This window comes from Styela clava, chromosome 2 (genome assembly GCF_964204865.1).
Source record: "Styela clava chromosome 2, kaStyClav1.hap1.2, whole genome shotgun sequence".
Lineage (NCBI taxonomy): Eukaryota > Metazoa > Chordata > Ascidiacea > Stolidobranchia > Styelidae > Styela > Styela clava.
The window spans coordinates 22,311,637-22,335,369 of NC_135251.1; the positions used below are offsets into that span (position 1 = coordinate 22,311,637).

The following is a 23,733-nucleotide window of genomic DNA, read 5'->3' on the forward strand; positions in this document are numbered from 1 at the left end:
CGAAACGAAATATTTTTACCCACAATTCCCCCAAAATCATGTCCTGAACGAATCTCGAACTGTGTAACAGTGATCGTAACTAGGTCTAGTGTGGTTTAGTGCCACAAGTATATTTCTAGTGGGCATGGCGTAACAATTTTTTGAATATATAGCTGACTGCGTTATTAAAAAATCACGTCACCGAAACGTCACAACCACGTAATGGACCTTTCCCCGAGCAGCGACTTCCTTGTTTACTTCGTGACATTGGCCAATCAGCAAGATGCAAAAAGTGACGTAACAATGCCCCCTTTTCGCATCCGCTCAGACACTTTTCTCACTCAGACAGATTTTCAAGCGCGGTTGTAAACATTACCTCGTTTTCGCGTTTTTGAACTCTATTCGTTAGTTTTCAGTTCTGTTTCGGAAACTTAAATAAAAATCAGATAATTCAATGATCACTCTGTCTTCCTAGGAGTTTTAATTTAATTGCAGTAATAAAAATTAGTGTAGAAATAGCTGTGATAGACTAGCCTGAAATTCTTTACCGGTACTTTTAAAAAACAGATTGTTGTATGCGATGAATCATAATGATGGTTTGAAACACATACCCCATTTTACAAGCGCCAACTCGCAAAAGCACTCTTAAAATAGCCCTGAAAATTTTGCAATGGTAAAGTATAGGAAGAATTTTCCGGGGGTCAAAGGTCGGGGAAAGGTCCATAGATCTTGCCAGCGTAGAGCTAGCGATCGTCCGTAATGGCTTCTGCGACAAAGATAAGAAACTCACTGAAGCCAGCTATTTCTCATGTATTAGGTGATTGACGACTGTGAGGTAATTTTTGAATGGCGTAGTCATCAGGAGGTCAAGAATGAAATATTCAATAATTGCTGGTACTAAACTGTTCCCGTCAATAAAAATGAAACTAGATGAAATATCAGATCTCATAAGATTCAAGGAAATCTAGGAATAAATAAAAGTAATACCGACTAGAGACAAAAAACAATCTTTTACAACTGAAATTTTCGAAGCTATTGGTCCAGTAGTTAACAAGAATAAAGTACCGCCACCACCAACAACATAATAGCAAAACGATCCATAGCTCCATTTCGTGTTCAATAAATGTTATTCTGTGAAATAAACCCTACACCTTAGCGCTATCTAACGATTTTACTCGGGGTCAAATGAATTTTATATTCAAGTGCCAGCCAACATAATTAATATCGTTGATGGCTTATTTTCATTAAAAGTCTTAATCTCTATGCTGCGCCACTCAGTCACTACATCAATACAATTGTTGTAATAAATAATGATAATAAAAATACATCAATGCGCCAAAATATGGATACTAAAGTCAAATATCAAATAAATGAAATAGCCAAACTCTGGGTGAAACATCGTTTCATATGAGATTCTAAAGCAGGGGTCGGCAGCTTTTTGTCGCTCGCGGACCAAAATTAGGGGTTGCCAGTCTTGGCGGGTCGCATATCTTTTTAGAAAGGGAAATTCACAACTCGTGAAATCAACTTAGTCGTCTTATCCAAAGAAAAGTTTACAAATGAAATTTAATGCGACACTTTTTGTTGCATCACGCCTGATACGTTTTCGACATCACTAAATGGGAAACATTTTCTAAATGGGACACTGGTAAAAGCCAAGATTAAAACATTTTATAAAAGGGAATCACTGATCCGAGTTCTCAACTTAATTTTTGTACTGTTCATTTTCGAAAATAATTGTTTGTATGCATATCTACTTCCAAACATCGATGTGAATCTTTTCGCAAAGTTTGTCAAATTTGGATAGAATTTTCCTTCAAGGACATACTTTTTATGAAAATCAAGCAGTGAAACATCTCTTGAATAGAATATAGCTTTATTTCCTCATTGCATTGCACTTCAAATTCCATTCAAATATTTACTGTTCCATCGAACCCTTTGCACTTAGCATCAACTTTTTTGCGTTTTGTTGCCATTTGTCTAATTATAGTTAAGTATAGGCTTTTTAAACGAGTAATTGTAAATTATATACTTGTTAGGTTATAATATAATTTAGTCTACACGTGTTTCACAATAAATCATGTTAGGTAAAGAATATAATCGTTATAACAGCGGTTCCGTTACTATAATTCAGTGGAGCGTCGCTGGCCGGATTATTTTACTCCGCGGGCCGGATTTGGCCCCGGGCTGTAGGTTGCCGACCCCTGCTCTAAAGTCTGAATAAAGAAAATAAATTAATATAACCTCTATAAGCACTACAAATTTGAAAGCTCTTGCTTCTTTATCTGGGAGGAAAGCGATTCTTTTTCACAACAATAATAACAACCCCAATAACAAGTAATTAGACAGGGTTCATCTTGTTCAAGAATGTGATGAGTGAGCTATTGACCAAACCATTTTTGTTAAATGAAAATAAGTTCTATTGCATATTATGTGATGGGTCCGTTTAGGTGATGAATTATTAAAAAAAGTTCTTTCTGGATTGTATTTAGCATCCCAGTGCACCATCAATTCAAAAATAATCTCCTCAAAAACGATTCTTGGGATATTGCGTAGATCGGAATTATCTAGGTTCATGGATAATTGCGGTCGGCAACCTTTAGCTGGTCGCGGGCTAATATCAAATCTTATAGGCCAGATATTTATATCATACAAAACAACGTGTATGCAATGCGTTTTACACTGGTTGGAAGGAGTGCTGCATGAGGGCGAGCGATGAGACTGCTTGTTACCAAAAACTAATATCTTTTATCTTTCTATTTGAATGATAATTGCTCGCACCCACCCTTATATAGGCCGGCCGTGGGTTAACGACTCACGATCGCTCCGTTTTAGCCTAATCACAATGTTTCGAGAATCTTTCGAATATACTGTATGTTATGAACCATTTTAACCAATTTTTTAGTTTTTATTAACCTCGAAGATTATCACTCACCCACTGCCATTTTGCCTGAGCAGTGGATATCGGTAGCTTCGAGCAGCCCAGTGCTGAAGTCAAGGGTCTGGCTGAGCGCGCGTGTTTGGGTGTTGCAGTGTCGGGCATCATAATAGGATACAGGGATAGGATGGGATTTACGGTACATATTTATCCCGGGGGAGAGGAAAGCCGATAAGACTGCCTCTCGTCCGGTTACCATTCCAAGTCGGGTATGGGATTAGTTACCGGTATATTGTTTGTTTCGGAAGCATGGACTTGGTGGTTGAGGAAGCCGTAACCGACCAGCGGTTACGTGAACCACCCAACGACGGCGAGGAGTCCAGCAATCGTCTCGCACATAACCATCCCTGCATGGGATTCGAACCTGCGAACCCACGCAGAGTAATTAGAGGTGCGGTGGCGAGCGTATTTCTAACGCTTAGCACGTTGAGCCACACCGCCGCGGCATACCTAATACTCTTGTCAGTTTGTGATGTGCGTCCTGGTGTCAGTACATTTTGATTTCAAAGTATCATGGCAGTCGCCGATTAAAACGCCAAAATGGGAAAGTTCATGTTTCAGCGTTCTGATTATACATTCAGAATTTACCGTTACGGTAGGAAAATAAGTATATACATTAACGACAGCATCATCAATCACATGTATTTTCAGTAAATCTCTGTTCTGAAGTTAGAGCTGTAGAATGGCGTCAGCTATTCGGTCGATGTGGACATAGCCTACATATCGACCGAATAGCTGACACCATTCTACAGCTCTAACTTAAGAACAGAGATTTACTGAAAATACATGTGATTGATGATGCTGTCGTTAATGTATATACTTATTTTCCTATTTGTACATACATGTGTCCCTTATTTATTATTTAATTATTGAAAATTCCACTTTGTTGGAACCATGAAAAAAAAGAAAAAAAAAGAGATTTACTTACATCTGTAATTTGAGAAAATCCTCATTCTGTCATTTGATTGTTTTTGTCAAGACTCGATTGATGTTTCGTATCGACTATCAGACTTACAGATTTGACATGGTACCGGTATCTGACCTATCATTCAGCATTTTGTAGCAGAAACTGAGTCAGTGAGTAGACATTTTCACTTGCTCAAAATAAATAGAATGACTTGATGCAAGTCTGATGTTATTATCTAGTAGGGTATTGTAGTCGGCTAGTGCTGTAGTAGTGAAGTCTGAGAAAAGTATGAACAATAATATAATTATAATTAATCCTATCCTATTGAATACCGCAATGTCAGAATATGTCCAATGGAATGGTAGAATGGGATATGAAATTATTCAACACCGGAAATTGAAAATGAAAGTCGCATTCTGAACAAACACACTGGACAAAGACTGTCTCCTAAAGGAGGGGCTTGAATTCACTGTTATACTTGATGATTATTAATGTGGGGGCTATTCTTGAAATCAGAGAACTTTGCCCTACTGTACTGCAAATGAACTGAAAGTACTCACATGGACCATATTCTTTCAATTTTTTTTGTTGGAATACAGGAATAAACATGTAGCTTATAATAAAGCTATGTAAACCATTTTCGAATCAAAGATTGGAATTTCGGGCTTAAATTATCACATTTGGTTTGTTTTTAGAAAAGTATAATACAGTTATAATGTGAGTTTTAGAAAATTATGGTCGAAATGATTTGTCTGAATAAAACGAGCTTTTTTAGCTGCATGGCCATTCATTGTTGGTACTTAAAATTATGCTTTTCAAATTTGTTATATTATTCATTTATTCAATGAGATAATTATAAAAATAGTAATTTACACTATTTTTGTATAAATTATATACAAATTTGGAAAGCTATTTTTGTACATATTTTTATCAAAAAATTGTTCATAACCTTTATCAACAGGACCTGATTAAACATAGTCACACATTTATATGTGACAGCTATTTCCTTTGAATTCTGACATAAAATATATACCTATATGTACATACACATATATGTATATATTGTAAAATGTTGAGAGTCAAGATTGACTGTATATTGTAAAATGTTGAGAGTCAAGATTGACTGAATTTAACTTAGCAAATAGAAATGTGCATTGTTCAATTGGTTCGTTTGATTTAAATGGGTGTGTCACTTTTGAAATTTTTCATCAGAAGAACTTCAATTATGTTCAGTACGGTCTGTTTATTTAATTACTTTTCATTCAGTTGGCTTATTCAAAAGTCATGTTAAATTTTTCATACATATTACCGAGTTACCGTATCATAATAACTGTCATACATTACACAAATGAAAAAAGGTATAAAACAATTGCAACATTGAATATTTATGATGTTCTAATATCATCTAATTCTGATAATTCTACAATGAAGTAACGATTAATGCATAATATCATTAACATGTTGTACCTTGTAATATTTGCATTCAGAATAACAAGGAATATTTTGTTAATTGAATTGAATAAGGTAAAAGTTTATAAACTGTTTATAAACTTCAATTTTGCGAGAATAAATTTCTGTGATTCATTTTCAATTCGAATTGTGAATGTGATGCTGATTATAGATGATCCTTGTTTGTTGTTGTTTTAAACTAGTTACTCGAAGACAAGAGTAATTTAATAGTGTGCCATTCTCCATTTATTTGCATTTTTTTATTCCGTTATATTTATATTCAACTGCAGAAATACCATTCCAAATTTTTATAGTTTTGCTATATAAAATGTTTTCCTAACTGTGTATTAATTCAAATTTTTTAAGCTAGTTGACGCTATTTGTATTAGGATGTTGCACAGTTTGAACTAGGAATTCTGGAAAAAATCAAATAGGCTAGTCGATGATTTTCAGATTTTTAAATTGTTTACAATAAAGTTTTACTTTTGATAATACTATAGTTCACAATAATTTCATTTTAAAATTAGCTTTTGATCAATTGATGTGTGAGAACAAATAGTTTACATTCAACCTTAAAAACTACCGGTTTGTATCCAAAATATTCGGTTTGGACATTTCCCGATTTGAAGTAGTTTTAGTATTTTATAGCACATTTCATTAGCTAAGTAAATATATTGTCAACATTGCACCAAACAGTTTAGTTGTAATAATTTATTTTGTTTTGGCGGGTTTTCTAGCCATGGTTTATGATGACTAGTGAATTCCCCACTCTAAATTTCACATCAAGTAAGGCTGTAAATACGATACTAAAGTGTTTTGCTTTTGGGTAATATGGTTACTCAGGAAATAAAGTACACTTCCTGCCGGCATCATATTGTTTTCCATCAGCATGTGATTTTCTTAGTAGGAAAAAATATTAAATTACTACCAGAAGCTGTTTCCTGTAATATGGCGCTATATTCAATTCAGCTACGGGAGTATAGAGGCATTACAACACAATGTTCTAGTAATAAGTCCTATGATATTTAATTCACATGTATAAGTCCATTAATGCAAGTTCTTTATACGAGTTCATTTGGATGGCGATTACGTTAGTTGAAAATAATTTTGATTGTTTTTTAAAGAAAAGATTCTTAGATTTGAAGCTACCAGTGTGTTCATATTCTAATTGGAAAATTCTAATAATGTGAAGAGACTTTCCATAATGCATGGCTGGAATCAAAACTAGTCTTGAATTAAAGACACAAATGACGGTTCTTAATAAAGTTTATTCTAATGACAGCTCTATAATAATAACGCTTTCAAATGTTTAATAGTTGTATCTATTTTGAAGCCAATTATATAAAATTATCACTTATTTTATTTATTAGGAATTGCATTTAACATATTTAATTCATGCTGCCAGATTTTTCTGTAATTGTGTATAATATTAAATAAGTAGGTTATATCAGCCATTGCATGACTTAGACTAATTTTAATCACAATCACCATGGCTGGAGGAAGGCCTTTGGTAGCCTTGTTAGATGGAAGAGATTGCAGTGTGGAGATGCCAATTTTAAAAGACATAGCAACAGTAGCTTTCTGTGATGCTCAATCAACACAAGAAATACATGAAAAGGTAATGATTGGAACTGTTTTGAGTTGAAAAAAAAAAATTTTTTATGTAATTGAACGGAAAATTCAAAAAATGTTTGTGGTTATTTAGTATAAATACTTGGAATTTTTCAAACATGTTTATCGTACTAATTAGGAAGTATCCATCTCCTAATATTTTTTGTATGAATTTTTGTTTTGGTTTATTTTGATTTCTGTTGTTCAATATTTAATAGTATGCTGCTGAAATGTGATATGTCATATTATGTGATTTACAGAATCTTGAATTTGCTACCAACATGATGGTTTTGTTATTAAATCAAACTCAATTAAATGATTAGCACTCATTTGAATGCTCTATCATGAAATTCATTCATATTTTATTCTTCAAACTGCCAATATTTATCTAACTTTAACGGAGGAAACTTGAAAAAAACCTTTTGGGAAAATTTGGGAAAAGTATTTTCTTGACTTCTAAACATCTCTGCTTTTCACTGAAATAACTTTGGTGAATATCGTTTCAAACTTTGTTCAGAAAAGCTGCTTTTAAATTTTTTTGTTGGAAACTTTCAACATTCACCCTAGCATGTTGAAACCCTCAAATTGAGATGTTTGATTTGATGGATGACTGCTAATGTTTCAATTTAAAGGGGGGTTAAAGTTGTGAGTTGTTGCTATATTTGTTTATATCATACTGTTTATCTTTCAAGGTGCTTAATGAGGCTGTTGGTGCATTGATGTCACGCATTCCTTTGACGAGAGAAGATCTTGAAAAATTCAAAGCCCTTCGTGTCATAGTTTGTATAGGGTCTGGATATGATAATGTTGATATAAAAGCTGCTGCTGATATGGGTAGGCAAAACTGAAAAAATTTCAAAACAATACATTTTACTTTGATTTGGGTATTCTGCGTATGAAATTGGAGTTTATAATGACTGGATATGGTTTTGATCGTCTTTTCAATAGATATATTTTTATAAATCTTTACTTCAAATTTTTCTTATTGCTAATCTTTTGAGGTATTTAACATCTTCACTTTTGCACAATGCTTATTTGGGCAGATAGAGCTAATATAGTTTAGAAAGGAATGGAATATTTCTCTTTGCTTAACGCAATGGTTCTCAAACCTGAATGATTTGTGGCCACTTCCAAAGATTTTGCTGAATAAAAAAAAAAATTAGATTTGCTTTTGACACTTCTCCATCAGTTGTTTTATTCGTTACATTTAATATTAAAAAGATAACGAATGAAAGCAAAAGAATAAAGCACTGCAGTCAAAGAATTAAACAATTACGGTCAATTTACTTTCAATTGTTGTAGTTATCACAAATGGCATCTATGCCTTGTGGCTCCCAGAAAACCACTTTGTGGCTCGCTAGGGCCCAGTTTGAGAAGCCTAATGCTTGCCTAGGTTATGTTGTCTGAATTTCTCATTTCATGCAAGTTTGTTTTCATGTGATATAGCTAAAGACATTTCTTTGTTTCAGGAGTGGCTGTGTGTAATGTACCTGCTGCCACAGTTGATGAAGTTGCCGACACAACAATATGTCACATATTGAATTTATATAGAAGAGTAACTTGGTTACATGAATCAGTAAAGGAAGGCAGGCGACCACAGAACAGTGAAAATGTAAGAGAAATTGCTGCTGGAGCTACAAGAATTCGTGGAGAAACGTTAGGAATCATAGGATTAGGTCAGTCATCTTCAATATACTTACCGTAGTTGCATTAGTTTTATCATTAGTTTTTAAGAAAACGAAATTATTACTTTTTCACACAGTTATAGCATAAACATTTTCAATTGTTATTATCGTGTTTGACTGTTTTCCCAGTGTATTAATGCTTAATTACAAAGATTTTTATACCGCTTGTCAGTTGTCACTAATATATATACAATGATTCATACAACACTCCCAAATTCAATGACTCATTATCTGGTATTTTAATACTTCCATAATAAGTATGGAAAGCTGCCACAACATAATAATGTGGGTTATGGTTTTATTCTGTTCCTGACTAAATGTTGGTATTATTCTCGAGATATCTTTTTAAATTAAAAAATAGGAATCAACGGTGTTTTTGCTGATTGTAACAAAAATCTAATTTGGTATCTGAATGAATCCACAAGTTATTTCAAGTAATAAAGTTTTTTGTGCGGTATAAATTATGATGTATGCTTAATTTTTTTAGGGAAAGATAATGGACTGTTTTTTTTACTAACCATAAGGAAATTTTTAATCATACACCAGTGTAAATGTAGAAACTGGACTAGAAACAAAATTTGTAATTGTAAATAGTAATTGTGCTTTTCATTTGCCTGTCCTAATTAGATTAAACAAGTTCTTCAACTTCCATTACTTTTACATATTACGGTACATTTACTATTCTCATGCCATGATACTGCTAGTGCCATTCTATCATTTTTTATATTTAAATATGGAAATGAATATTTATATTTTCATTCTCAGGTCGGACGGGTACAGCAGTCGCACAAAGAGCAAAAGCTTTTGGGTTTAATATTCTATTTTATGATCCATATTTATCGGATGGAATTGGTAAAGCTCTCGGATTTCAAGATGTACCTACTTTGCAGGTGAAATATATGATTTGTAGTATGTATGTATGTACTATGTAGAATTTCTCGAAGTAAATATATTGAAAAAAAAATTTAGGTTCACAGTTAGCATGTGTTAAGCTTGTCTATTTCAGATATGCCTCTATCATATCAATGGCTAAAGATGAAAGATTTTAATAAAGTCATCATAATTGTTTCTAATATTCAGCACAAATTTGTACATCCCTGAATGTTAACACGTTCATTACATTTATTCTTCAAAGTAGTGATTATCAAAATATTGTTTTAACCAATCCAGGTTCTAATTGGGTTTCCCAAATCATGTATTCTTGCCCACTGACTATTTTAATAGTATGGAATTTAACCAAATGCAGATGAACTGTAATTTTTTTCCTTCTGTTTTGCGCCACTAGGATCTACTGTACCAGAGTGACTGCGTTTCAATACATTGCAATCTCAATGAACACAACAATCATTTAATAAACGATTTCACAATCAAACAAATGCGACACGGAGCGTTTCTTATCAACACAGCACAAGGTTCCCTTGTAGAAGAACATGCACTTGCTTCTGCACTTAAAAATGGAAATCTGAGAGGGGCAGCTCTTGATGTACAGGTCATATATAATCATTATTTAATTAAGATCTCCATATTTATCTTGGGGTAAAGAAAAGTATATGACGAACCACGGTGTCTTGTCCAGTGACCAGTCCATATTGGGTATAGGAATAGTTGATCACGTCTTTGTTTCAGATTCAGGGACTTGATGTCGGGGAAAGCCGTAACCGACCAACAGTTTCGTGAACCATTCTACAACATACAACGATGAAGGGTCCAGCAATTCTCTCGCACATAATTATCTTCGCCACAGGATGCGAAGCTGCGCAGGGTATTCAGAGGTGTGATGACAAGCCCATCTCTGATGATTAGCACGATATACCAACTGCCAGGCCATTTTTTCTTTCCGAGTATTGTTGATGGTATCATACTATGAAACCATGTGTTCATATATAAAAAGCTTCTTTTAAATCAGATATTAAAAAATGGATATTGTATGATTATTTTCTGAAATTCAAGTTTGTTAAATATATATTTTGACATGGTGGCGATTAAATCTGGTCCAATGCTTCGTATTATTATTTTAAAAAGTACATATATGATCTTTAACGATATGCACAATCCGAGACACTTTCTCAGTTAAATTTGCTGTAAATATCACACATATCGAAAGAAACTGTCTCAGTTAAGACTGCACTGATGACGCAACATAATTTGAAGTTGAATGCAGGATTTTCATATTTTTTAATCTTTTGAACTTGTACTAGCAGAACTAAATTGGCGCCCAAGGTCCACCACGAAATTTGAATTTTCTCTCTCTACACAGCGATAATTTTGTCACTGTTAGAATTATCCTTTTTCTGAACTCATGCAACCATTCACCAAAGAAAGTCAAATTTTAGTCTTGACCTCGTTACTAATTTTGGACTTCCCGTAAATGATCTAGTCAAATGAGATTTTAAAAATATTTTGAGTATTTGTTGCCTTGCTCTTTGTACAGAATCAAGTTAGCCAGAAAGCTGTTTTTTGATTTCTGCAAGATCTGTGTTCAATTTTAATGGTTGAGCATTTCATTACCAATTACCTAAGTCGGTTGACTGTAATAGCTGCATGATACCTATTGCAATAAATTTCTAACTAAAATCTTTCAATATATAGGAGAATGAACCATTTGCATATGAAAATTCCCCTTTACGTGATGCTCCTAACCTCATTATAACACCTCATGCTGCTTGGTACAGTGAAAAGAGTTGGGTAGAACTAAGAGAATCTGCTGCTGCTGAGATCAGGCGTGCCATAACAGGTATCAGCATCTATAGCTTCTTTCATTTTTTGCAGTATTCTTTTTTATATAAAATAGGCATTTAAATTTCAAACAAATAAAAATTGATCAAAACATAAAGAAATAATTTGACAAATTGTGTAAATGGATAGATTTGATTATGATGACCGCCATGAATTAATTTGTAGCTATTGAGTAGTTCTTGATTCTATTTTACATGTTATAATTTATCACAACCTATTAATATTAATGGAGGTCATACCTTGGTTCACATGATTCATTCATAGGTCATTCAATAAAACAGCCATGATAACAATATATTATTTGTCAACTTTGCAACCATTTTTAATGACTCATGACTGGGCATATCAGGTGTATTTCTGCTTGATTGGTCAACATGGTGTTTGTATTTTCAATTTTAGGTCGAATTCCTGATAATCTACGAAATTGCGTCAACAAAGAATATTTTCCATCCTCTGGTTCAATGTCTGGCTCAGGAATGCATAGCGCTCCACCATGGCCAATTGAACCATCTATCCATCCTGTCCCGAGCATACCGGTACCAACAGCACACCATGAAACTAACGGCAACTCTTTCCGTTACGGCATACCCCCAGCTGGAGTTCCAGTTCCAGCACCATTGGCTGCAATAACTGATGGAGTAACCCCGGACGGACCATCTAGGGCACAAATAAATCAAATTCCTGGTGCTATGGTTATGCCTAGGGCTGCATCAGCTTCACCGATTGTTTCCGGGCAGTCGCCTGCCCCTCCTATGGTGTCTAAAATGGATGGCCAAGCAGATTCAACAATGAAAGAGTAGAGGTACAGGCCTATTTAGAAGGGGAACCTACTATAATATAAATGAAGATTTCATTTGCATGATAATAATGAATGCACAACATGAACGGACATTTATCTACACTTCCACTGGGCTCTTAAGCTATCAAGGTGCTTTTAAACATGCACTAGATCGCTTTTGAAAAGTAACCTACATCTGAACTCGCAATATTAAGATATTTCTCAAGGATCTCTCTGCTTAGGAAGCTGTACAAAAGACACTGTACAAGGACATGCATGCTGTATACTGATGCGTCGTCATAAACTGCATACACATTTTCTAATTCATGTTGAGTTGTGTTTTTTCAATTATTTTCACCAAACATATGCTAAACGTTTCAACTATATTCGCGCTGTTCTGTCTTGTAGTTTTTGGGTTCAGCGGAAACATATTTTTGCATATTCATAATCACAACTTAAACTGGATCATTTGTGATTTTGGATACCATTATTTTTCGTATTGCTATACCAATAGACTGGGAAATTGACTAAAAATTGCTAGCATAGTCAGTTAAAGGGAGATGGACATTGCTGTTGTAGCATGCTACCTTTCGGTTTACTTAAATTGCATCCTTAAGTATTTTCTTTGAAAAATTGGGGCGTGATGCCACTGGAATATATATAAGGACTGAAAACGCATTCTTTAGTGAGGTCTTATGTTATATCCAGTTTTGACTGGTTCAATGAATGAGTTTTTGTGTCTTAAGCAAACATGATACTGATCATTAGGTACAGCAGGTAGGGTAAAAAAAGTATCATTGTCAAGTTGAAATTTTTTGATTTTTGATGCATTCATTCGAATGAATTGAAATGCCTTGTTTGTTTTGTGCAGTGGTCTCAAAATATGTAATGTTCATTATGGGATATTTTGCATGTTTTTTCATTTTATTGTGTTCCAATTTGAATTGCTCATTACAACCAATACCGGCAAGTCTCTAAGATCGCTCATTGTATAGACGAAGCTTTTCTAATAAATGATAAAGAAATGAACTGTTCTTCTAAATGTAACATAGACTTATTAGCGAAGTGATATGCCCATGGCAGATGTAGCCTTCAGCCATGTTCTCATGTAATTAATAAATTTATTATTCTGACAATTAATTATCATGTCTTAAAACATTGAATAAAACACGGATTCACAGGAACTAACGTTCGATACAAACGCAAGGACTTCGCAATCATATAACAGATACACCATTTTCAGTCCCTTAAAAAAACAAAATGGTCTGTATAATGAAGCATTGGCATCTTCGAGCTATTTATGCCCGCCCTTAGCTTGCTAATTATGTTATGCTGGATAAATGTTCTAAACACTTTCAGTATGGAGATGCGGTTAATTCCATGCATATACACACCTTTGAGTCACGACATAGAAGCTGATGACTAACATAAACAACTCAAGTCTCTTAAATGGCAAAAGCCTCCCAACACTAACTGACTGACTGATTATAGCTGGTCAGTGAAGCTTTAAAATATTGAGGTTCTTTATCAACTAACTCCCTGTAATCCAGGATAAACCCATACACTCCTGCAGAATCTAGGTATGCCCGCTAACTTAGTTTGCTAACAAGTGAATCATTGCCATTATGCCCGTAAAAACACCTTTCACACAACAAAAAATAAGTGTATTGGAAAAAGTTCACAGGAAAGTAGCAAGTTACAAGCTAAAGAAGAACATGTAAATGGCAATTTCGACGGAAGTGTATAATACAAAGTAGAAGCGCTTCACATCTTGCAAAATCATTTTATTTATAGGTAGAAACATTGCACTATATACAGATTTCACAAACTCAAATAAAGGTGAAAATCCCACAAGTTAATTGGAAAGTATATGACTTGATGACACCATAATTATGAGTTAACTAGGTCATAATCTGATGCTTAATAAATCTTTGCTTCGTTAGCAAGGTTTACAACACTTATTATACAGAAACATGATAATGCACAAGAGTTAAATGCCTTTAGTTAGCTTGTGAAGCAATTTTCCAACTTAGGCAGCGGTATCTTGTTCAAGTACATACCATCATATGACCGATAAATAGAGTTAATTGAATCTGAGTCCAGTATGATATTTTGCATTTATCAAACTTATACAAAGAGGTACTATCAAATTTATACAGAAAACAATCATCAAACATTAGCTGTCGAGATTTCCAATTCAGACATAGTTGCTGGTTGACCGAACAACTTCATATACCTGGTTAAAAGCGGTATGGAATTTGGATCTCTTGGTTAATTATTGTGGTCTGTATGAAGTAGACTAAAAAGAAAAAACACCAAAATAATTTTACAATAATGGAAAAGAAAATAGGTGAAATCACAAGCTTACAGCAATATGTACAAACTTTGAAATTGCCAGATAAATGCTATAGTGACCAAAGTGAATGAATAAATGACATTGTAAAAATAATTATTTCACTCAAATGTGTGACAAAAATTTTCAAGATTGAAAAAAAAACATGTGCGGATTTCTGTAAAAATATTATAAAACATTTATCTTTTGTAGGAATTGAAGCGTAAGATAAACAAATTTATTGTTGCTACTGCACAAAACATTGACAATTATTACAAGAATAGAGAAACTAGAGATTTTCTACGAATAGCCTTAGGCCAATTACAATTTTCGTAAGATATAAATATCCATTTCATTACAGGCAATTACTTGAATTACAATACAACAAGTTCAAAAAAAATATTCCTAATGAAACATTGAATAACATCAACTGCTTCCCATATTTCCATTTTTTCTCTGCAAGTTAACTATGATACTGAAAATACTAATGCACCAAGATCAAAATATTCAAATAATAAAACCATAGGTATCAGCAATAACTGGTGTTCTAGGATGCTGTGGAGTTATATAATACATGATGATTCTGTGCATGAGTAACTTGCATTTTATGCAAAAATGAAAATTCAGGTGATATCCAGTATATGATAATGAGAGTTCAAATAAGTTCACAGTTTAATCTTTCAGAAAGTGCAAAAGCAGTGTATGTCGTCTTTTTCCAGCAACATCCATCTGGTTTTCTATGTCCCCTCTCTGGTATGATCCAGCGTTTTCCAATTTCCAAGATAATTCTTCAATCTCGACTTCCAATTGTGCTTGCTGATATTCAAATAATTCTTTTTCTGCCCCGACAGGTGAGTAATAAGCAAGTGGATATGTATTTTGGAGCGTAAGACGACATTTGGCTAAAAGTTCTCCAGCACGTAACAAATACTGCCAGTCGATCCATGTTCCTTCATTATTCATAACTTTCTTTTCAATTTGTTCCTGGATACGTTTTCGAGCTTCAGCTTCAAGATGTAAACTTTGGCTATGATTTTCCCATCTCTCAAAGTAAAAGAGATATTTCTTCAATGCTTCTCTGGCCTGGGACTTCTGATTTTGCTCTGCGATCAAGGGATTCTCTTTATATTTACTGCAAACGTAATAAGAATTACCGTGGCTACTCCAATCACCAAGACACATCCAGCAAAAATTGAATTTGCATTTGGAGCACTGGATATGATTACATCCCCCATTCTTTTCGATGCATATATTGCAACGCGGACAGTTTTTGGTGTTTGCACAAATATAATGAGCTGTCTCAGAATCATCACCACACTTCAACAACCATCTTTTGATAGTATCACAATCAGTGGGTGAGTGATAGTTATTGCCACATTCGAAACAAAACTCAGTGAGACATTCTTTGCATTTCACATGACGTGCTTTTGGCGTTTTCGAATAAATAACCATACTACAATCAGCTCCAGCGCAGAACCGCAGCAGATAATGAGCAGTTACGCATGCATCTCTGAAGCGAATTTTATACTGCATTGCTAAACGAGATTGCATATTTAAAAATTGCTCAACAAAGTCCTTAGGACAAAATAAACTGCACCCTTTAGCCATGCATTCAACACCCACAGGCATACCATCTTTGACAACAGTTTCTATATGCATATGCCAGCAATCGCGACAAAAAGCATGCATACAGGAAAGCCAAGCTAACTTTTGACGAGGTAGTAAATCAAAGCAAACCCCACACTCAATTTTTGTTGTGGCTAACTTTCGAACAGGGACAGGCAGTGAAGGAGGGGCAGACGCACACTGAACACCAGCATTGATCAGTAGTTTAATCCTCTCATCTTCACCAATTGTTGCCTTTTGTAAAATGACAGGCGTTTTCCATTTATTTGCTTGAAGAACAAGTCCGGCCACAGATGCCTTGACCTTCAGTTTACTGGCAACACTAGCACATTCCTGTTCTAATTTTTCGTCGACTTGTTCAGTAGCAAGACACTCATACTCAAAATATTCCAAGTCTTGGATTAGTTTTTTGACATTGTTATTATCCCGGTTATCACCCTGACCCTTCTGTCCAGAGTAATTATCATTTGGTTCTTCATCGCTACTTAAATTATCATCGTTATTGTTGTAATAATCGTCATAGTCCTCGTATTCCGAATCAGATTCTTCACCACTTTGAATGTCGGTCTCTTTCTCATCAGACATATTATAAGAATGATATGGATACCGTGTTAAGTTATAGATTTCAAATAACTATCATCTATATATTATTGTCAGAACATCTAAAGAGAATTCAACAAGATATAAATAAGACATTGGATACTGACAGAAAATATTCAATGAAATGAAACCATTAATTCAATCTAATTTTCACACGCATTGTCTCAGAACTTTGGGATTTAATGAACTGTACTTTCAAGATAAGGAGCAAATAGAAATGTCACTATCACAGAAAGGTATACTTGTTCAATGTAAATATATACCATATAAACAGTTAACTGTTTATGTAGAATTTCAATGTAGAATTCAATGTAGCATTCAAGAAAACAAAAAAAGTTAGGAAAGTATTGTCTATCTACATAATTTTAGAGCATTATTTCTGAGTAAAAAACTTGGACAGGAAAGTAGTTGGTCGTTCTATGCGAGAGTCATGTTTCAAGAAATAGAGAATATGATGTGTCTGCTTCCACATTTCCATAGTTTCTTGTAATTCCATTCTTCCCTTGACAACAAGGTAATCGATAGCCCGAACATCACGAACGTGAGAATTTTTGAAAAATTCCTCTTTGATTCTATCTCGTAGAGTTTCTGCTGGAGCTGGAAGGCGGTAGATGAAGCAGATTTCAGGAATAGCACGATACCATGTCTTGTATAAATTCAATACTCGAAGTCTGGCTTCGACACGATTATTTGACATAAATGGTTTAATTTCTCTTTTCCCTATATTCACAATGGCTCTGCCTGCTGTACCAGCCATGGCAATAGTTGGCTACATAGAAAACAAAACACAATCATCAAAACATCAATATTGAGAATCATACGATATATAACAAAAACCCAATTGATCCTAAGCTTCAATAACTACGGTAGTTAATATTGAAAAATGACAAAGTCTCATAATTCTGATCACCCTGTCACCCAATCCAACTGCTTTTCTGGGAAATCGCAACTAAATTTCCATTTTAAATTGCGATTTTCCGTCACTATTTTTTCTATTATTTTCAGTGTTTTATCTGTCTGAACTCAAAATAGAGATGATTTAAATTAAATTTCTATCACTGGCCAAACAATTTTTCCTAAAAAATTTCAAGGTCACAATAATTTACAAAAAAACCTTGCTTTGCTTGCCATCGGCTTTTATGCTGTAACTTTGTTTTGGAGCTCATTTTGTCAGTTTGTCAAGATTTCATGAAAAATTGGGTGGCAGGTAGGTGTTAGCTGGGTGATCAAACTTACAATTTTATTTTTCAATAATACTTCGATTATATAGGTACCTAAGTCACTATCATCGAATTTGTTGTGATCAAAAAGTGGATTAACAAACTCTACTAATAAACTCTACTCAAAACTCAAAAACTGGGAATTTCAGAAATTATTCTTTGACTTGACCCTGTCGGCACTACTGCACAGTCAAACAGTTGACTACTGAACGACTGGTCAGCTCTTCATTTTTGCATTTAGTCCTTGTAAATTCTGAAATTTCAACCCTATCAGCCTACCGTACCGGTAAACTAGATCTTTACCGTACGGTATTCCTGTACGATACTTGCATCACGACCCTATAACAGTATAAAAGACTGCAGAATATTACACAGTCCTGCAGTTGTAAGAACAGATTTAGAAGAATCGGAAGTCGGCACGAACAATGAAACCCAGGCGAAACTTTTCACAACTTGGACAGCTGGAAAACAAAAAGCAGTGCGACTATTGTTTATCGCTACCATCCCCCGCTTAGTCATCGCCTTTTAATTGAAGCGCTGGGGAGCCTCAACACTAAAATGCCAGTCGCGACCGAAGTGACTATAAAGCGTCTTGAAAAATCTCGTAAATTAATGGAAAACCAGTAGACTATAATAAAACTGTTATTTCTAATAATGATTTAGTAATGCTTTATACACCTTCTGTACCTATTGGTGAAACTACTAAAATTGCTTATTTATGGAATGCCCTTACAAAATTATTAACGTTTTGGAAAATCAGAAATTTCTGATTGAACCAGTTCGCGAAAACATTGGGAAATCCCATTCTAGTAGTCGAGTCTATTTCAATAGACTCAAACCCTTTATTACCAGACGTGAACCTTTGGTTTGTCGTGGTGCCCCCGATATCCCAAACACTTCACCAATAAAACATTCAAAACCCCTTGTTTCGAACCTTTCATGTAATCGATTCGGACCGCGTATGATTTCTTTATTTTGGAAGATTGTCTCCACTTAATTTTGGATATGTAAAATTTCGCGGTTACGCAGTTTTCCACAACTCGCTTTTCTTTGACTTTTTAACCGAAACGATAGAGTCACTAAAATATTGTTGGGCGCAGTACGAAGTACATTTTCTGGCCAGACCGGATCCCAGGAATTTTCAAGTTTTGTAGATGGACTTTTAGCAAAGATAGTTGAGTAGCCCTGCGTTAGTTCTCTCGTTCATTCGTATGACGCTCTTACGTTGTGCGTTTGTACATTTTCGTCTCGTATTTTTATTCGTTACTTTATTCATTATATTCATTCCGTATATATTGCTTTACTTGCACTGCACATGTATCTTACTGTATCTGAGTACATCTGACCGGTATCAGTCGTTGATCTGACTGATCTCACTATTTGAGTATCTGAACTTAAATCTCGTGCCTTTTGGGCGGAATGAGTTGCTATTAGGATTTGAAAAATGGTAATTTTAACCCTTTTTTGACATACGTAATTTTAACGAATAAGGGCATAATGTCTGTGACAATACCCCGATTTCTAAAATTTTGCAGGGATAGGTTCTAGTTGTATAAAAAACTTGACGTAATCCTCTTAATTATTAAATGGTTGAATCTCGTGCCTCTTGGGCGGAATGAGTTGCTATCAGGATTTGAAAAATGGTAGTTTTAGCCCATTTTTGAAAAACGTAATTTTAAAGAATAAGGGCATAATGTCTGTGAGAATACCCCGATTTCTAAAATTGTGCAGGGATAGGTTTGAGTTGTATAAAAAACTTGAGGTAACCCTCTTAATTATTAAATGGTTAAATCTCGTGCATGTTAGGCGGAATTTTTAAAATTTTGCAGAGATAGATTCGAGTTGTATGAAAAACTTAACGTAACCCTCTTAATTATTGAATATTTAAATCTCGTGCCTCTTGGGCGCATGAGTTGCTATTAGGATTTGAAAATGGTAATTTTAACCCATTTTTGACATACGTAATTTTAACGAATAGCCCGATTTCTAAAATTTTGCAGCGATAGGTTCGAGTTGTATGAAAAACTTAAGGTAACCCTCTTTATTATTGAAGAGTTAAATCTCGCGGAAGGGAATACTTCTTGGCTTTGTAAATGGTAGTCTTTACCCTTTTTTGACATATATATGTGATTTTAACAAATAAATCAATTTTCGCTGTGAGATCACTCTAAATTATGAAATTCGAAAGGCTTAGGTCCAAGTTGCGAAAAATACTCTAGGTAGCCCTTTTTGATATTGAATAATGACACCTGACTGCTATTCAGCGGTAGAGTATGCTGCTGGGATATTATACGTCATACGACGTAAAATAAACTGACTTTTGAATTCACGTAATCGAGACATATTGGGATAACAATAACATCTTACGTTCTGATTGCTATATACCACAAAATGCATGTGAAAATTTTTAAATTACCAAGGTGTAATAATGAAATTTGGTCATTGTTATGTCATACAATACACAATTTCAGACGAAGTAATAACACGTGTACGGCAACGAAATTTTTTAATAATTGACCAGGCTTTGAAACACCGGTGTCATCTTGCCACAATTTCAGCACAAAAAATACAACTTTACATCCGGGTGTCATAGCGAAAAAAATACCAGTTGCCACATTTAAAACAATATAAGATAAGGCCATTTCAGCTGGTGAAAATACAAATTACAATACAGCATTTGTGAATGAGGCATTTATAACATTATAAACATGAATGAAACGAAGTTTTGATTGCTCATTCAGAAAATCGACATAATAAATTCAACATCTACAACAAAAAATTAAAACCTAAAAACTTTAACCTCAGAAAAAATTTCCATTGAAGGAAATAATCCAATGAATATTTTTGAACATGTAACCTTATGCAGTAACAAATAGAATACGTATTCGGCAAGCCAATATATCATAATGAAATTTTTGATAAATAGTATGTGAGAGTCACGATAATAGAAAACGACATAAGCAATTTTGCTGTAGCAAAAAATTGTGCAGTGGAGGAAAATTTTCCAAAGCATTTCTGAAAAGGGATTCTAATGCAGTACATATAGAATAAATATTCAAAATAATATTCCTAAAAGCAACAAAACAGATGGAAATTTCCGATACAAAGTAAGTGAAAGTAATGAATATTGAAAATGACAAAAGCAATTTGGATGTAGTCTCAACATGATTTCTGAACGTGGAATCTACGGCAGTAAACATAGAATTAGTTAAATATTCAAAAAAATATTTGGAAAGCCAACATGACATATTGAAATTTCCGATATGTACTCAGCGAGAGTTACGATTATAGAAAAATCCAATTAGCTGTAGCGAAAAATTGTGCATTAAAGGAAAAGTTTCAACATGATTTCTGAACGTGGAATGTAATGCATTAACACATAGAATTAGTTAAATATTCAAAAAAATATTTGGAAAGCAGACATGACATATTGAAATTTCCGATATGTACTTAGCGAGAGTTACGATTATAGGAAACGGCCACCCCCTTTGTATGTGCTGGCAAAAAGGTAGAGGTTAAATCTGGAATTCAAAAAATATGTCATCGTCATATCTCAGAAAATAAAGGTCAAATAGTAGATGTCGAAGAACCAAAATTTAAAACACAAAATGTATTACCTAACTATAATACCACCAATAATAGGGATTTAAGCGAGGAAGTGAAATATGAGGAAGAAATATTTGATAGCGCTGATTACACTGGTACTGGTAGAACTATAGACATAGAGAATAAATTTGGAATTCAAAGAATATTTTATGATCATCCCTCCGAAGGGAAAAGCCCAATAGCACATGACGTAAAACCAAAATGCGAAACTCGAAGTGTATTTCCTAGCTCTAATACTACTAGTGATTCACCAGTTAGTAATGAAGACGAGTAAGAAATATGTAATATCACTACTAATTACGATGAGAGTAATTCGTCCAATGAAAGTTTAATCGACTTTGTAGAAAGTGAGATTATAACTGATAAAAAAATTGTCAGAACTAAATACATAAATATTGATGAAGAGATTCCCGTCGAGTTGCCGACTTGGAAAAAAATAATCGAAAATCGGAAAGAACATAGTTTTGGTCATGGCCAATATATAGAGTTTCTTGTGGAAAATATCACAAAACTATATACTGGTTGCGTTCCTTGTGTTTTGAATCACTATTTGACACACGCAAAAAGTAAAAAAAAATAGTAGCGAGGGTCAGCGACGTGAGGGTCGTGTAAACTTTTACTGCGCCCATAACAGTTGCTGTGGATGCGATGTGAAATATCAAATTCAATTCTGGTCAGGTGATCAAATTACAGCCCGGTTGTTGATAAAGGGAATGCGGACGCATGATAGGAATTGCGCTCGAAGCCGAACTGTGAGAAAAAATATGAGAAAGAGTAGCGGAAAACTACTAGAAAGTACGTCCACAGCTAAACAATACCGGGAAATGTACAAGAATTTGTCGTTTTCAGAGCGTTATCTTGGTTCGCATACATTTTTACCTTCTGTATCAGTATTAAGAAATATTAAAAGTGAACAAAGTGGAATTAATTATGAAAACTCGTGGGTTGATAATTTGCTTCAAATGAAAAATCAGATGGAAGAGATCGGGGATTATTTCATAAGAAAAATCAGCGCTTTTCCGCCCTCAGTAGCAGTGTATTCCAATACGCAGATGAAAATATACAGACGCCTATGCAAAAGAGATTTGGTATATTTTGATGCCACTGGAAGTGTCATCCGGAACTTTGAAAATAAACAATTTCAGATATATACCCTATTAATTAGAAACCCTCATAAAAGTAAAATCGCATTGCCAGTTGCAACACTCATTACTACAGACCACACTGCTTCAAACATTGGCCAATTTTTGGAAAATTTCAACGCAGATCAAGACAGAATTTTTAAAAGTGCAATGATGCCATTGTTAATTATGGTTGACGGCTCTCATGCAGTTTGGAAGGCCGTACTCAAGGCTTTTAGTCGTGAATCTCGGATACAGTACTACGAAAGATGTTTTCGAGTAGTAAGTGGAGATCCCGAACCGGAAGATTTGAATAAGACATTTTTACACAATTGCTTAAGCCACGCCATGAAAGCCGCCAAGCACGTGTGCATAAAATATTATAATCAGCGTTTCGTGAAGCAGGCTTTAGATTGGATCCGAATCCTATTTTCTTGCAGCACGTTGAAAGAATTGGACAGCACGTTGGAGTGTTTCATATGTCTGACATGCTGCAAGCAAACATCCAAATTTGTTGATGAGCAATACATTAAAATAAAAAAGAAACGTACCAATATCAATTCTGAAGAACCATTTGAGGTCACAAATTTACTTTCGAAAAACGAAAACGATTTTTTTGGGGATATAAAATCCACTGATAAATTACAAGAGTTTCTTTCACCTTTTTACATCAGAGCAAAACAGCAAATGCATAATTTTCGGACCAGCGCTATTTATAATGATCATCAAAATACCCAATTGCATCCTAATAAAAATAATTATTACAGCGAAACGTTCTGTAATAAATTCATTGAAATAATAGTTAGCAAAATTGCTATAACATCAGATTTAATGCTGGGCGATTTATCACGGCACATTGAAAATAATACCAAGCCCGACCAAAGAAAAGCATTTAAATTATTTTCCATACTATTCGAGAAGTTATGCAGCTCAGATCTTCAAAATATTGCGGGGAATAATAGGACCCAGGGAATCATTGAACAGCATTTTGGCCAACTAAAAAATACATATCTACAAGGCCAGGGAATATCAAGAATTGATAAGTTCATAAAATTATACAAAGAAGATATAGAAACTACGGAAAAAATATTTACAGATCAGGTAATTCATTCTGGCTACAGTTCGAAAAGGGAAACACACAAGAA

The 23,733-nt window shown here is 34.3% G+C and overlaps 3 protein-coding genes across 3 annotated transcripts; 1 reads left to right on the forward strand and 2 right to left on the reverse strand.

Moving 5' to 3' along the window:
• Positions 1–3,847: 3,847 nt before the first annotated feature.
• LOC120335579 (C-terminal-binding protein 1-like) lies at positions 3,848–13,112 on the forward strand. Its single transcript, XM_039403112.2, has 7 exons — positions 3,848–6,891; positions 7,577–7,718; positions 8,354–8,560; positions 9,335–9,459; positions 9,855–10,058; positions 11,159–11,303; positions 11,705–13,112. The coding sequence occupies exons 1-7, from the start codon at positions 6,763–6,765 to the stop codon at positions 12,103–12,105; spliced, it is 1,353 nt and encodes a 450-aa protein (XP_039259046.2). The 5' UTR covers positions 3,848–6,762; the 3' UTR covers positions 12,106–13,112.
• A 613-nt stretch (positions 13,113–13,725) lies between these two features.
• Positions 13,726–16,636, reverse strand: LOC120335543 (E3 ubiquitin-protein ligase ARIH2-like). The gene has a single exon (XM_039403070.2). The coding sequence runs from the start codon at positions 16,624–16,626 to the stop codon at positions 15,088–15,090; it is 1,539 nt and encodes a 512-aa protein (XP_039259004.2). The 5' UTR covers positions 16,627–16,636; the 3' UTR covers positions 13,726–15,087.
• A 66-nt stretch (positions 16,637–16,702) lies between these two features.
• Positions 16,703–17,435, reverse strand: LOC120335545 (NADH dehydrogenase [ubiquinone] 1 alpha subcomplex subunit 6-like). The gene has a single exon (XM_039403071.2). The coding sequence runs from the start codon at positions 17,396–17,398 to the stop codon at positions 17,015–17,017; it is 384 nt and encodes a 127-aa protein (XP_039259005.1). The 5' UTR covers positions 17,399–17,435; the 3' UTR covers positions 16,703–17,014.
• Between the last annotated feature and the right edge of the window lie 6,298 nt (positions 17,436–23,733).

What these genes read in the sequence shown, in the direction of transcription:
- LOC120335545 (XM_039403071.2), bottom strand. Translation starts at nt 17,398, where the DNA reads ATGGCTGGTACAGCAGGCAGAGCCATTGTGAATATAGGGAAAAGAGAA.
- LOC120335543 (XM_039403070.2), bottom strand. Translation starts at nt 16,626, where the DNA reads ATGTCTGATGAGAAAGAGACCGACATTCAAAGTGGTGAAGAATCTGAT.
- LOC120335579 (XM_039403112.2), top strand. Translation starts at nt 6,763, where the DNA reads ATGGCTGGAGGAAGGCCTTTGGTAGCCTTGTTAGATGGAAGAGATTGC. An exon ending in AAAAGCTGCTGCTGATATGG is followed by an intron (nt 7,719 to 8,353) that starts GTAGGCAAAACT and finishes TCTTTGTTTCAG; the next exon opens with GAGTGGCTGTGTGTAATGTA. An exon ending in GATCAGGCGTGCCATAACAG is followed by an intron (nt 11,304 to 11,704) that starts GTATCAGCATCT and finishes TTTCAATTTTAG; the next exon opens with GTCGAATTCCTGATAATCTA.